We start from the raw sequence: 15901 nt of genomic DNA on the forward strand, positions 1-15901 counted from the left end.
TGAGGAGCTGACTGGTGGCAGTGTTAACTACCTTATAATCTGGGCAAAAGGGGGCATAGCTAGTAAACCTGTGCCAGCCTTTCCCAGGTGTGTTTGAATAAATCAAACCTTAAAGAGTATGTGTGTGTCAGCTACTTGGGCAGGGAGACGAAGCACTGGTTGGACAGAGTGGGTGCTGGAGGGTCTTGGCTTGGCCACTCAGATGAGATCTCAACTATATAGCTGTGCCAGTGGGGAGTCTTATTGAGGATCTGGAGAAAGAGAAAGAAACCAACCCCAGACTGACTGTGGTCTCTGTGTACTCTTAAGGGAAACTGCACTTAATGCAGAGAGCTACATCCAGAAATACTGTCTGTGTACCTGTCATCCTTCCCAATGTATGTCCCCCCATTGGTGCTAGTGATGGATTGAGGCTCCTTGATTACTGGTCCAGCGGTGGGGTGTTGCACCAGCTTGCTCTAAAGAATGCTGTGGGTGATGGATGACCACAATTAAAAATATAATTGACAAAAATGAAATTCTGAAATCAGATAAAAAACTATTTCAAGTCAAATCTTAAAATTCTAACTTTGTCATTTTTAAAATACACTTCATAGGTTTGTAGGTGTGTACTAGGCTAATGACCCTGGAGCCTTTACAAGCCTAGCCCACAGGAGTACCCTGGCATAGTGCCACCTGACCTTAGTTCCTAGGGCCTCTGTCCAGTAGAGCCACTGGAGTGATCCCTTGGGGTGAATTTTCTATTTCCCATCCACTCATCAAGATTTCTCTTGAAGAGGGCCAGTGAGGTGCTCTGCTTGACATGTATGGGAAGTCTACTCCATAGCATGGACATTCTCTGGGTTATGAACCTGTCCCTCTAGCATGTTCTGTTGATTGTGATAATGAGGGTGAGGTCTCTGGAGCATGTGGTGCAGAGGGATCGGGATTTCTTTAGATGTAACATTTCTAACAGAGCCGGGTCAGACATGGTTTTGTAAGTCAAGCAGAGATCGCCTCTAAGTAGGTGAAATAAGACAGAGAATAGTTGGAGTTTTTTGAGTCTGTCCATATAGGACAAGTGTTTAAGGCCTAGGATCCTCTTTGTGAGGTACTTTTGTGGCCTCTTCAGTTGTTGCGGGTGTCTAGTGAGATACATGCCAAATGGGGCATTGTACAGATGATTGGCCTAAGGAGGGAAAAGTAGAGGGAGACCATGACCTCTTTCTTCCTGGATGCAAAACCTTTAGTAATGAGATGTGTCACACAGAAGGACTTTCTGACCACAGTGGCAACGTGGTGGTCAAAAGAGAGGTTGCTGTCAACCTGTGTTCCCAGATTTCTTATAACACCTTCTGTGTTCAGTGGACTACTAACAATGTGGTAATTCAAGGGAACCGGGTTTTTCACAAGGGGTATGACAACACATTTTTGGCATTGAGCTTAAGGCCATGGTTCTGACACCAGCCGTTGGTGTCACTGAGTCCTTTCTGTAGGATGTCAACATCACTTGGGGAGTTAACAGCTCCCAACTTGCAATCGTCTGCAAACTTTGTCAGCCAGAGTCCCTTCATGTTGGCCTGGACGTCAGAGAAGTAGATCCCAAACAGGAGAGGACCCAGGACTGAACCCTGTGGGACTCCACTCATGACTGGTTGGCAGCCTGACTTGGAGTCAGCTACTTTCACACTCTGAGTTCTATCTGTGAGCCAGTTTGCAACCCCCCTAGTGATATAGGGGTGATGCCTAGCTTAGTTAGTTTTTCTGTGATTCCTGAGTGGGGAATGGTACCAAAGGCCTTGGCCAGATCAAGGTAGGCTTTATGAACCACCTTGCCTTCATCCACAGCTCTGGTGACTGACTCAAAGAAGTCAACCAAGTTGAGCAGGCATGATCTACCCTTCACAAAACCAAACTATGTAGGATCCAGAGTTTGGAGATTCCCTATATCCTTGTTTATTAGGTCCATGATGATGCATTCCATAGCTTTGCATATCAGACTCATCAGGTTAATTGGGCGATAATTCCCGGGGTCTGTAGTCGCTCCTCCTTTGTGGAGAGAGATGACTGTAGCAGTGTGCCATTCGGTAGGGACAAAGCCTGAGGTGAGGCTGTGACTGAACAGGGCACACAGGTGAAGTGCCAGTTCACTCTGTAGTTCACTTAGAACATAGCCAGCGATATTGTCAGGTCCCATAGAAGCTGTGTTCTTGGCCTTTGACAGTGCTGTTTTAACATGTGCAGCACTAATACTGGGCGCCTGGCAATCTACTGTATTGTGATTGGTCCTTTGGGGGGGGGGGGTTAAAGTTAGCACTGAATCTGTTGGCCAGTACATTGGAAATATCTGTTGGTTCAGTATAAGAGGTACCACTGTGCAGTAGCTCAGAGCAAATCTGGGTATTGCTGTGGATATTCTTTACATAACTATAGAAGGCCTTGTGGTTGTCTTTACTATCTGCTGCAATTCTGTTTTCATAGCTAGCTTTAGAGGATTTGATGAGGGATCTCCACCTTTTGTTGAGGCTGATAAGGGAGTTTTATCAGTCTTGGGACTTCACCTTATTCCGTATCAGTTTCCTTCTGTTGTACAGTTTCAGGACACTGAAAAGCATTACAGTGAGCTCTTACTACTGCTCTTATCTTTCAAGTATATTTACATCCATACCCCTCATGTTCAACTTCACCTTTTCAAATGCATGCAAAAAAGCCTGGGCATGATATATTATGCGTCTATGAAGTATTAGCTACAAGTACAGAGACACAGACAATAAAATATCATTTTACCTTCTGCAACTCAACCTTCTGCTCCAGAATCTGAATATTTTGATTCAATGCAGCAATCTCTCGTAGCTCCTGAGAAGTAGAGTACAGCAGTAGTTCTGGAACAAGTCCATTGTGTTTTCTGCATTTCTGCGAAACTTTCCTAATGGAGTCACTGGGACACACTTTTACAGAGAAGTCAGCAACTACAAAAAAAAAAAAGCAAACTTTTTTTAAAGTAATATAAAGATATTCTGCAAGCTTCAGTCCTGTAATCCTCAGTTTCATACTGCAAACATCAGTACCAGTAATACACAGAGTAAATATACAATGAAAACAGCAATATGGAAGTTTTTTTTTTTTTCAACAAAGTCAAAGCACCAAAGCAAACAGTAAGCAAATCATAAAGCAAAGCAGGTCAACAGCCTCATTTCTAACCTTATTGCAAAGGTTCATTATTTTTCTGGGCTTTTGTTGACTAAAAAAAAAAAAACAGTGTATACCACAAACATAAGATATTACATCATATAAACACTAAGATAACACTAAGTTTAATTTTGCAGCATTCGGCTAAAGCTCAAAGTCATTACCAGTTCTCTGAGGACCAGGACCAGTGAGCATGGTATGGGTCAAAAACAAAGCAGAAGACTAAGTGTTGGCAACTGTTTTACTTAATTTACTTGCTCAACTACCTAGTTATCAAATGCAAGTCCAAAGACCATTTTCAGTCAAGACCTAGGTATCATGCAAAGGCAAGCATAACAGCAACATAAGAGGCATACAACTTAACTATATATAAAACATTTTGCTGGAAAAAATAAGACTGACCACATTCACAATAGGGCTGAAACAGAAAAAAAGAAACATTCAAGATTTTTTGTAGTAAAGAGACAATAGTGAGGGTGGCACAGTGGTTCAGTGGATAGCATTGTCGCCTCACAGCAAGAGGTTCCCCAGTTTGATTCTTGGCTGTGGTGCCTTCTGTGTGAAGTCTGCGTGTCCTCCCTGTGTTCGTATAGGTTTCTTCTGGGTGCTCCGGTTTCCTCTCACATTCCAAAGACATGCAGTAAGTGGACTGGCTACTCTAAATTGGCCATAGGTGTGAGTGTGTGCAAGTGTGTGTGATGCGGATGAACTACTGAGTAAGGGCTAGCCACCTGGTGGTGTAAACCTTGGCTCTAGATAATAGCCACTGTTGAAGTAACACCCCAACCCCATGTGGAAAATGGGAAAAAGAGGTTGTGGATGGATGGATGGATGGATAACCAATAGTACCTTACAGCATGTTGTTACAAACCAGACAAAAATATTATATACAGTGTAGTATTTCAAAGTGATTTAAACTGTAGAAATCAATATCAAAATACAGACGGCAACCGTTCTCTTCAAGTTAATGAGCTGGCTGTACATGGAGCTAGCTAGTCCTCAAAATGCATCCATCTGTAAGTTTCAGTTTGATGCTCCTTAAGTATTTTCTGTACAAGGTAGTCACTTGACTTTCTGATATCTTAAATGATTACGTTCCAGCTGACCAATGTCATCTTACAGAAAAAGAAGTTATGTCTTACCATAATGTTCCATCTGTGTTGTTCATCTTCTTTCATTCATCACTGATGGGTTCGGTTCTGAGCCATCGGAACAGAGTCGGCCTTTTTACCAAGCTCACGCCAGCCAAAAACTCTCGAACTAAGCTTCTACCCAGAATGCCCTTCTCCCTGTTACCTTAGACTGAGTTTGCAAGAGATAGAGAAGTAAAGCCGATGCCACTTCTGCGCAAATACCCTAGGACACCACCAGGACCCAAAGCATCCCCCAGGAGTCTTTGGAGGGGGAAGGAGAGTGGGAAGTGATGAATGAAAGAAGATGAACAACACAGATGGAACGTTACGGTAAGACATAACTCCTTTACCTGATGTTGTCAATCTTCTTTCCATTCATCACTGATGGGACAGAATCCCAAGCTACCTTGAGGTCCATGGGTGGCCCTTATGGGAGAACATTCCAGAGTACCACTGAGTCGAAGGCAGCTCTCCCTTTGGAGTCCAGTCCAATTTGTAATGATTGATAAAGGTATGAGGCTTAGCCCAAGTGGCTGCAGCGCAAATGTCATCGATGGAAGCCCTGGAATGGAAAGCTACAGATGTTGCCATAGATCTAGTGGAGTGACCTTTAACTTTTGGCATAGCTTCTTTTATGAGGGAATAGATAAAATGTACGCATTCCCTTAGCCACTTTAATAATGTAACCTTGGAAGCAGCATTTCCCATTCTAGGTCCAGAAAAGGATATGAAAAGCTGTTCAGACTTACGGATAGGTTTGGTCCTGTCTAGGTAAAATCTCAGTTGCCTATGTACATCCAAGGAATGTAGACAGTACCTCCTTTATTGGAAAAATTTGGAAAGAACACAGGTAGATCAATGGTCTGGTTAATATAAAATTCAGAAACAACTTTGGGGAGGAAGGATGGGTTCGTCCAAAGTGATCTCTGTCTTTATGGAAGACCAGATAGGGCCTCTTGATACACAATGCCTGCAGCTCTGAGACCCCTCTGGCTGACGTGATGGCTACCAAGAACAAGGATTTCCAGGACAAGAACTTTAGGTCACACTGCAATGCAGGTTCAAAGGGTTTTTGAGTCAATGACTGGAGGACTAAAGTCAGGTTCCATGGTTCTTCAGGCTGTCTGACAGGAGGCCTGATATGAGAGGTTCCCTTGAGAAAGGCTTTGCATAGATGTAAAGAGATGAGAGGGGTGCCATCTATACTACTGTGGAGATTAGAAATCGCCGCCAGGTGTACTTGTACGGTAGAAGCAGAGACTCCATTATCAAAATATTTAGCCAAGTATTGCAGCACCGCAGTCACTGGAGCCGAATACAGGTCTAGCATGTTATCTTTAGACCATATGTAGAACCTTCTCCATTTATCCTGATATAGTCTTCTGGTGGGTGGTTTATGAGAGGCCAGAATGATGTCTCGAACAGGTTGAGGTGAGATTAACTTGTCTGGCAACTAACGGAAGTGGATAAACCAAGCTGTCAGCTTGAGACTGGACAGATTCGGGTGGCTCAACCCTTGGGGGCGAGTAATCAAATCTGGAAGGGGGTTCAGAATCCACGGTGGGTATACTAGATGAGGCCGAAGGAAGGGGGACCAAACTTGTCGAGGCCAGAATGGAGCTATGAGGATCACATTGCATCTCAAGCAAAGAGTTTTCTTTAGAAATTGTGGAATCAGAGGAACGGGAGGATAAGTGTAAAGAAGTCCTGTGTGCCAATCGTGGATTAGAGCATACCTCTGGGACTACCCCGCCAAGGGAAACAGGGCAAAAGTACCTCCTGCACTTGTTCAATTGGGGAGACGAAAAGATCGCAGCAAGGCTGGCTCCAGTGGCTGAAAACTTCTGTCGCCACCTCGGGATTGAGGGACCACTCATGAGGCAGTAGGATGCATCTGGTCAGTTTGTCTGCAATTACGATGGAGCTCCCCAGGATATGCGTTGCTATCAGCAAATGGTTGGAAACCATCACCCACTGCCAAATTCTCATGGGCTCTTGACACAGAAGGTAGGACTTGGTTCCTCCTTGCTTGCTGATATTGCAGACCACTGACATGTTGTCTGACTGAACTGCAATTGTCCCAAAAGGGAGAACTGAATGAAAGGCTTGCAACGCTAACAGCACTGCTCTCAGTTCCAGAATGTTGATATGCAGGTGGGTCTCTGAGGTGGACCATGCGCTTTGGATCGTCTTTTCCCTGGAAATGGCCCCCCTACCCAATCAGGGAAGCATCCATGGTCACAATGGCCCTGGGCTGAAGGGATTGAAATGGGCAACGCCACCAAAGTTCTGTGTCTGGCCTCATCCACCACAGGAGGTCCTGTTTGTAGGAGCTGGTTATTTGAATCTGGTAACTGAGGGGGTGATAGTTTGGGAACCACTGACAAAGAAGGAGCCACTGTAGGATCCGCATGTGTATCTTCACTAGGAGCACTACTGGAACTGAAGCTGCCATAGATCCTAGGGCCTCAAGAACTTCTCTTGCTGAAACTTTTGATTGACAGAGTATCATTTGAAGCTGGAGCCTCAATCGCTGGAGTCTGTGATCTGGGGGTGACACCAGACAGGACCGGGTATTTGAAAATTGCTCCAATGAATTCTATTTGTTGTGTAGGAGTAAGGTTTGACTTCTTCCAATGCATTGTTATTCCCAACAGTTTTGCCAGAGAGAGGCTATAACGCAGTGCTGTTACCAGAAGATGCTTGGTGGGGCCAGTGAGAAGCCAGTCGTCCAAATATGGAAACACCCAGTATCCTTGTAGTCTCAAGTGAGATGTGACCACTGCCATCCACTTTGTGAACACTCTGGGGGCTGTAGAGAGACTGAATGGCAGGGCACGAAATTGATAATAACTGGCCCCTTGCCAGAAGAAGAGCAGACTCCTGGAGTGTTTATCCATTTTGATGTGGTACTATGCATCCCTGAGATCTATCGAGCACATCTAATTGCCTTCCCTTAAAAAAAGGAAGAATGGACTGAACCATGACCATCCACAATCTGGTTTGGGTGACAGACTTGTTTAAGCTGCTGAAATCCAAAATGGGTCTCCAGTCTCCTGTCTTTTTTGGCACCAAAAAGAATCTCAAGTAAAATCCGGATCTGCTTTGGTCTGGTGGGACTGGTTGGATGACTCTTTTTTGCGACAGCTTTATGATTTTCTGAAGCTGCTTCTTCCCTTTGACTAGGTGGAATGTCGGGAAGTTTTTTCTGAGGATTTGGTTGACAAGAAATGGGAATGGTGTAACCTCTGGTGATTATACTCTGCACCCAACGATCAGTGGTAATAGATTGCCAGGCAGCTTGGTGCACAGAAAAATGACCCCCGACGGCTTCCAGAGGTAAGCAATCGGGCTGCTCCTCAAGAGCGCTGATAAGGTTGTCCAGAAAAGGAGTTCCTGGAGCCTTGATTATGAGGACCCCGTCTGCCTCTGTAGGGGCATTTTCCGGAGTTGTTATCCCCTCTGCCCCTGGGGGTATCATCGCCACGTGTGGCACAAAACGGAGCCTGAGATTTTTGTGCCACATTTTCCTCACTCTTCTGATTCCTGGAAAAGGTATGCTGATGACTGGAAAATCGTAGGCCTATGCCAGACAGGGTCTTTCCATCTTGATCGCATCTGGCTAGTGTGTCCTTAACCTTGGAGCCAAAAAGGGACGATGATTCGATGGGAGCATTCAAAAAGGAAGACTTGAAGGGGTCCGCGAGGTCGCAAATGCACATCCAGGCATGATGCCTCATGACAATGCCTGAACCCGCTGCTCTAGCCACCCCTTCAGTCGCATGTGAGAGCAACCTCATGGACGAGTTGGATATTAATTCCAGGGTTGCGAGCTGTGAGGCCACTTTGTCTCTGACCTGGTCAAACAGCTGTCCTGTAAGTGTTCCAGAGAGTTTGGAGATCAGATCCCTCTGGAGCCTCGTAAAATGTGCCAAATAATTCTGGAACTGTATAGCAAAGGTCCCTGATGCAAAAACTCACTTCCCAAGTCTGTCCACCACTCAGGACTCCCTGTTGGGTGGATGTACAGTGGGACTTCTCAGCCAAGTCCTTTTTTGTGCCAGCCGCCACCACCATAGCATCTACTGGTAACCCTCTGGACCAATGCGGGTTCTCCTCAGGAGGGGAAAGAATTTTATCAGGTCTCCGAGGGATCACCTCAATGGAATCAGGGTTCTTTCAAGCGCACTGCATGAGCTCGTCGGCAGGCAGGGTCACCCAAGAGGTAGAAGGCCAGGTGTGGAAAGCCTGCAGGAACATGGACTCTTCAGACAAAGGGTTGGAGGGCTTCCAGTCACCTCTCGGTTTTAGCATTTCCAGGATGTCTCCGAAGGAGACATCACCAGGAGGTGACAGTGGAGACCCTTCACCATCATCGTAATCAGTGTCTTCCGTCAAAGAATCCTCGGGTGACTCCATGTGCTTCCTCTTGCACGTCCTCTTTCGAGGAGGCTCCTCAGTGGGGGTCTCGGAGGACTCGGAAGAGCGGGTACCCGGAACAGGGGTGTCCTGTGGTTTCTCTGCCCAGGGCGCCGGGGGGGGTGGTCTGTGCCAGCTGTAGCTCAGGGGGCAAAAAAGTACAGTTTTGTACCTACCATAAATGTAGATGTTCGAGGATCCACATTGCTGCAGTCATAACCTGTGGGTAGTCCGCTGTCCTCGGTCGGCCCGAATACCAAAGTGTTAGGCTGGCGTCGGTCATGGTCACTCAGATCTGACGTCAGTACGCAGTAGTACTAAAGCGCATGACCGATGCCATATCCTCAGTCTTTCTTGCCCCAGATGTCAGAAGGCCTAAAAGGGAAAGGCCATAGCCCAAAAATAGAAAATACCCAACAACCAATAAAGAGAAAATAATAATTATCCCAAAAGAAACACAGCAACCCCAAACAATAGGGGGGAAGGAGGGAGGGAAAATTGGACTGCAGCAATGTGGATCTTCGAACATCTACATTTATGGTAGGTACAAAACTGTACTATGTTCTTCGTCTCACATTGCTGCAGTCATAACCTGTGGGTAGAATCCCAAAGCAAAGGTAAAGGGAGGCTGGCAAAACTAAAAAGCATTTGGAGCTGCTAACATGCCCTGTAATACTGCAGTGGCAAACCCAGCCCTAGACTTGGAATAAAGAGGGAGATGGTAATGTTTAGTAAAAGTGTGCACTGAACTCCAAGTAGCTGCCTCCAAAATATCCTTAGTAGCTACCCCCCTTAAAAAGGCAGTAGATGTGGCAGTAGCCCTAGTGGAATGAGGTCTGATCCCAGCCAGAACATCCTTTCCATGATGAGAATAACAAAAAGCAATACAATGGCCAATCCACTTAGAAATAGTTTGCTTTGAAACAGCTTTCCCTTGTGAACCCAAAGCAAAAGAAATAAATAACTGTTGAGTCTGCCTGAACTCTTTAGTTCTGCTCAAATAATAGCGTAACTGCCTGTGAATATCCAAAGAATGCAAGACTTTTTCCCCTTTATTTTGGGGATCAGCATAAAAAGTAGGCAAATGAATAGACTGGTTTAAGGCCACATTAGAAATAACTTTAGGCATAAAAGTAGGGTTAGTACGCAAGGATACCCTATCCTTATGGAATATCAGGAAGGGTTCAACTGCCATGAGAGCCTGTAATTCAGATACCCTCCTAGCAGACGTAATGGCCAACAGAAAAGCAGTCTTCCAAGACAAAAACTTCAACTCAGATGTAGCTGCAGGTTCAAAAGGAGGTAAAGTAAGCTTTTCCAACACAAAATTGAGATCCCAGGAAGGAGTAGGAGCTCTACGTGGGGGTTTTATGTTCTTTGCCCATCTAAGAAATTGTTTAAACAAAGGGAGAGAAAATAATGGAGGGTCACAATCATAGTGAGCAGAAATGGCTGCAACATGAACTTTCACGGAGGAGAAAGACAAACCCTTGTCTAATAATTCAGTAAGGTACTGTAGAGTAAAACTCAAATTAGGCACTGAAACATCAAAGGTCTTTGCTGTGCTCCAAAGAAAAAATCTCCTCCATTTATCAGCATAAACTTTTCTAGTACTAGGTCGTCTGGCTTCCAAAATGACATTCAAAACTTGTTGAGGAAGCTGCGACCCCCCCAGGGCCTAAAACAGAATATGCCAGGCTGTCAGATGCAGGGACTGTACCCTGACATTGAGAAAATGATTGTTTGCCTGGGACAAAAGGTGTGGAGTTGGTGGCAAAGGCCAAGGAGGCTCCTGTACTAAACTCCTCAGCAGAGGATACCAGTGCTGACGTGGCCAATCTGGTGCTATTAGAATCATGCAAGGCTTGTCCTGTCTGACTTTCAAGAGTACCCTGGGAAGGAGAGGCAGAGGAGGGAAAGCATAGACGTGAAGGTTGTTCCAACTGAGAGATAGGGCATCCACTTTCCAAGCTTTTGGGTGAAACATCTTTGTGCAAAATTTTGGCAGTTGGAAATTTAGTGGAGAAGCGAACAGATCTATGTCTGGAGTTCCCCAAGCCACTGTCAACTGTTGGAATACATGAGGATCCAATTTCCACTCGTGGGGATCCACAATTTGTCTGCTCAAAACATCTGCTAAGGAGTTCTGTGCTCCTGGCAGAAACCGTGCTTGAAGAGTGATGTGTAAACTCAGAGCAGTCTCCCATAAAATCATAGCTTGTCTGCAAAGAGGGTACGAATGGGTTCCCCCCTGCTTGTTGATGTACCACATGACTGTTGTGTTGTCTGTTTGAATCAACACCTGTCCCGGTAGAAGTAGATCCTTGAAAGCCATCAGGGCAAATTGGACTGCTAACATCTCCTTCATGTTGATATGCAAATGCTGTAGTCTGGGTGGCCACGTGTCTTGAATCCATTTCCCATTGAAGTGTGCTCCCCAAGCCAAGTCTGAGGCATCCGTCGTTAAGATCTGACTCGCTTCTGGTCGGGTCACAGAGAGTCCCTTGTTTAGGTGACATTCCTGAGCCCACCACAAGAATTCCTTCTGGATGCAGGGTATTATCTGAATGACAGTGTCCAAATCGTGGCAGTGTTGAGTCCATACACTTTTGAGATACCATTGTAGCTTCCTCATATGCAGTTTGGCATTGGGAAGTACCAGAATGCAAGATGCCATGAACCCCAAGGCTTGAAGGACTGTCCTTGCAGTCAGCCTGGACATTAGGGATAATTGCTGGAAGTATAGGTGAAGATTTCTTTGTTTGTCCGGGGTCAAAAGGCCATCTGAGAGGCTGTATTCAGTCTCACACCCAGAAAGCACATGTCCTGAGAGGGTACTAGACTGGACTTTGTTTCGTTCACAGAATACCCTAGGCACCTTAAAACTGCCATTACATACTGTAGATGTTGAAGTAACTTGACTTTGTCTTGAGCAAGAATCAGGCAATCGTCCAGATAAGGGTAAATTTGAATTCCTCTTAGTCTTAAGAAGGCTATCACAGGAGCCAGGACCTTTGTGAACACCCTGGGCGCAGTAGATAAGCCAAAGGGCAATGCAGAGAACTGATAATGAAAAGTACCAGCCCGAAAACGCAGGAATCTCCTGCAGCTGGGCCTGATAGGAATGTGAAGATAAGCCTCTTTGAGATCCAGAGTTACCATCCAGTGATCTTTGCCTAGCAGACGCAGAAGTTGCTGTAAAGTTAACATCTTGAACTTTGGAATGTCTAGGTATGTATTGAGAATGGACAAATCCCGAATTGGCCTCCAAGTGTTTCCTTTCTTTGGCACAAGGAAAAGGCGAGAATAAAATCCTAGGCCTACTTCTGACGGAGGTACCCCCTGGATAGCCCCCATTTGTAAAAGTAAAGAAATCTGTGTGTGAGCCTCCAGCCTTTGCTGAGGAGGTACATCTGGCATGCCTTTGAAAGGAGGCAAGGTGTGAAAATAAAACTTGTAGCCTCGATTTATACTGTCCAACACCCATTTGTCCTGGGTGACCAAAAGCCAATTTCGTTTGAAGTGTGCCAACTTTCCTCCTAGAGGAGCTGCCAGACAGGAAGAATCTGGCAGCTGGAGATACAGGTCATTGGGTCTGTTTACGAAAAGGCTGACCCCTGCCCTCACTAGAAGATTGTGCAGGAGAACTCCAAGTCCTAGGTCTGAAAGAACCCTGAGCATGAGCTCTGCCCCTACCACGTCTAGACCTGCCCTTGGACTGAAAATCGGAAGAAGGGTAAGACCATCCTTTTGCAGGCCAATTTCTGCTAAACTTAGGGGGCTGCACCTGTAAAAATTCCTTAACCGTCTGCATGGACTTAGCTTTGTCTTCCATTTTTTTCAAAACTGACTCCACAGGAGAACCAAAAAGAACTTCAGATTGAAGAGGAGCATCCAAAATTCGAGCTTTAACATGCTCTGACAAATTTTGATCCTTAAGCCAGGCATGCCTCCGAATAACTGAACCAGTGGCAGCCACCCTGGAAGAAGCCTGAAGAGCATCAAAGCCACACTGCAAGGAATGCTTACCAACCTGATCAGAGGCATGAACTAAGTCCTGCAATTCCTTACACTCTATACCCTCAGCTAAAGCATCTACCTTAGATTTCAACTGACTTAACAGAAATTTCTGATACTTCAGCATATGAAACTGGCAATTTAAAGCCCTCATAGCTAGCGTGGAGGAGGTATACACTTTTTTACCCCACCTATCCAAAGCCCTAGAATCTTTATCCAGAGGCACTGGATTCTTGACTACAGAAGCCCTGACACCCTTAGGTCCCTGACTAATAGTTTCCGGGTCAGCTCTAGGACTCTTATACAAATATTTATGAGCCTCTGGAACTCTGTAATACCTGTCCGGCTTGACAGGGGCAGGGGGTAAAGAATCAGGATTAAGGGAAGCTTCAGAAAAAACATCCTGAACAACATCTAAAACAGGGGGAATAGCCAAAGGTCTATGTTGTGGCAAAAACAAAAATTCCCTAAGCCTCTTACGAGAATCTGAAAAATCCTGACCTTCCCACTTAAAATGCTCCCTCATGGACTGCAGGGTTTCAGAAAAGGAAAAATCCTCTGGAGGAGAAGCAGAAGGACAGGAATCCTCTGCATCCGAATCAGAATAGGGAGGAAAATCCTGAATGTCCTCAGCTGAAGACTCAGACAAATCTGAGGAATGCTCCAATCCCTCCACATCTGTCTCCACCCTAGGCCTCTTGTCTGGAGGGGGCATAGAACCCCTGATTAAAGTAATCAGATCCTCTGCCATTTTCAGCATATGTTTTTTAGGAACAGAGCCCGAAGAACTAGGGCTGATGCCTGTGCCAGAAAGACCAGGCCTAGCTTTAGTAGGGCCTTTAGTGACAGAAGTAGAAGGCCTAATAACCTTTTGTAATGATGGAACTACAGAGACTTGAGAAGCCCCCTCGGCCTGACCTAACTCCTGAGGGGCCAATTCCTGTAAAATTAAAGGTTCCCCCTGTGATTCAGCTGAAACCTCGGCTGGATCCACAGATTCAACCGTAGTCTCCATAGAACCGGCGTCCGCAACGGACGACTCATCCTGCTTAGACTTTAACGATTTATCTTTTCGCTTCTTTGCGGTAGCGGGCGTCGGAGGATCTGACGGCATGTTGTAGTTACTCCGCTTACCGAAAACAAGCCTAGCACAATCTAACCTGCGTTTAATGGTGCGCTTATTAAATCTAGCGCAAAAGCGACACCCGACTACGTCGTGCTCAGGCCCCAAGCAAGGAATACAGAGAGAGTGGTAGTCCCTATGAGGTATCTGTTTCCTACGAGAAATACAATTATTAACCTTTTCTGACATCCGGTATAATCTGAGGCAAGAAAAGACAAAAAATATTCCCCAACGGGGTACTTAGCCCAACTTGGTCTTCGGTCTGAAACTCGAAATACGAAAATTTCAGGACGCCGAACGGCACTTGCAAACGCTGCTTCTGCTTCGGACCATGCGGCAAGAAAGACTGAGGATATGGCGTCTGTCATGCGCTTTAGTACTACTGCGTACTGACGTCAGATCTGAGCGACCATGACCGACGCCAGCCTAACACTTTGGCATTCGGTCCGACCGAGGACAGCGGACTACCCACAGGTTATGACTGCAGCAATGTGAGACTAAGAACATCTGGGATTCCGACGTCAAAGGAGTGCTTCCAGAAGTGGCAGCCCTCTCCACTGAGTGGAAAGCAGGTCCGCCTGAAGAGGTATGGGAGCCCAGAACTGAGAAGGACAACCTTGGGACCGGGTTCACACCCCGCTCCGATGACCCCCCCCCCATGGATGCAGCCTCAAGCAGGATCTGTGCAGACGAGGGTATCGGCACAGAGACAAACATGGGTCCAAGCCTCGGGCCGAGGCACCCACCCCCCAATCCCCAGATTGAGGAAGGACCGGTTCTGCAGGAACCGAAGACCAAAGGGACAAACCCGGAGCCTCAGTGAGATCCACTATAGGTGCTGAGGCGGTGTTCTGAGAAGGACGTCAGAGCAGAAGGCTTCGGAACAGAGATGGTCGAAGGAGGAGTGTAAGAAGGAGTCTGTGGAGAAACCAACCCAAGTCCTACAGGTGGATGGGTCTCAGCAAGTGTGGGTATCCCCCTGGCTGACAACAGCTGGTCCACAAGATGCATCACATCATGTTGACAGGCTCCTGGTGGATCTAGTGGATACTCCGGATGGGGAGTCAGGTTGGTCAATGAACAGGTTTATACATCTGGCCCAGAAAAGGATCTACGGAAGGGGAGTATCGGGTCTGTGGTGTAAGGTCTGCAGGCACCGAAGTCTCAAGTTTCGAGACCGGGAGTTTGTTTGTGACTTTCGGCTTTTCCTGGTTAGGGGTTGCCATAGCGGAACTCCGGTCCGCTAATGATTGGCAGTAGATTTTTACATGCTGAGTTGCCAGCCTTGAAGCACAACCTTCAACAAAGGTACACCCATTCACGCATGTCTCCACACACAAGAAGCTCTAGCTGAGAAACAGGACAACGTCTTACTGGGTCAAATCCAACTTGGTTGGAAAAACACTGGGTGCCAGATGTGGCCCTCAGAGCCAAGACAGTCTGTTCCAAAATCGTAACTATCGAAGGTGTACCCTGAGCTGTAGTGGCCACAGGTGTAGAAGTAGGCATAGTGAGGTCGATTATTGGTGTCAGAGGCAGGAACGGTGCCAAAGCTGGCGGCGGTATCATAGGTTTTGAGAAGTTCGGAGCTGTACAGGCAGATTTATGCTCCGAGGACAACTTTGGGACCTTTGATTTCACAGGCTTACCCTGATCACCCGATGGTAGAGAGTGAACAGAGTGGGACCTCTTTTTGTCTTTTGTAGGAGGGGTTGAGACCTCCAGTGCAGAAATGGCCTCGGAAAAGGAAGACTTAAGTAATCCTTTCAGTATTAGTTTATTTTTGCACTCAAAAAGAGTGCGTTGACTGAAACTCTGACAAATGTCACAAGGAGGTTGCACCGAAAGATGTGGCAGCCCAAACAGTATACACAACCATTATGAAAATCACCATTAGGTAACTTGCCATTACATGAAGCACAATGCTTAAAACCTGAAGTACCTTTCTTATCCGACATCTTGATAGAGACACCCCACAGGCAACAGTATAACCAGTCAGAAAGTACAGTTGTGTACACTTACCATAAATGTAGATGTTCGA

General features: G+C 46.1%; 1 protein-coding gene across 4 annotated transcripts in view; it reads right to left on the reverse strand.

Moving 5' to 3' along the window:
- The window catches only part of TEDC2 (tubulin epsilon and delta complex 2), a 1244333-nt gene that overhangs the window by 90995 nt on the left and 1137437 nt on the right, over positions 1-15901 (reverse strand). For all 4 annotated transcript variants that reach the window (XM_044065295.1, XM_044065294.1, XM_044065296.1 and 1 more), the window contains one exon: positions 2767-2948. In XM_044065295.1, the coding sequence (XP_043921230.1) occupies positions 2767-2948 (182 nt within the window). The remainder of the gene's footprint in view (positions 1-2766; positions 2949-15901) is intronic.

The sequence above is a fragment of the Protopterus annectens genome, chromosome 3.part0 (assembly GCF_019279795.1).
Source record: "Protopterus annectens isolate FY-2018-M chromosome 3.part0, PAN1.0, whole genome shotgun sequence".
Classification (NCBI taxonomy): domain Eukaryota; kingdom Metazoa; phylum Chordata; order Ceratodontiformes; family Protopteridae; genus Protopterus; species Protopterus annectens.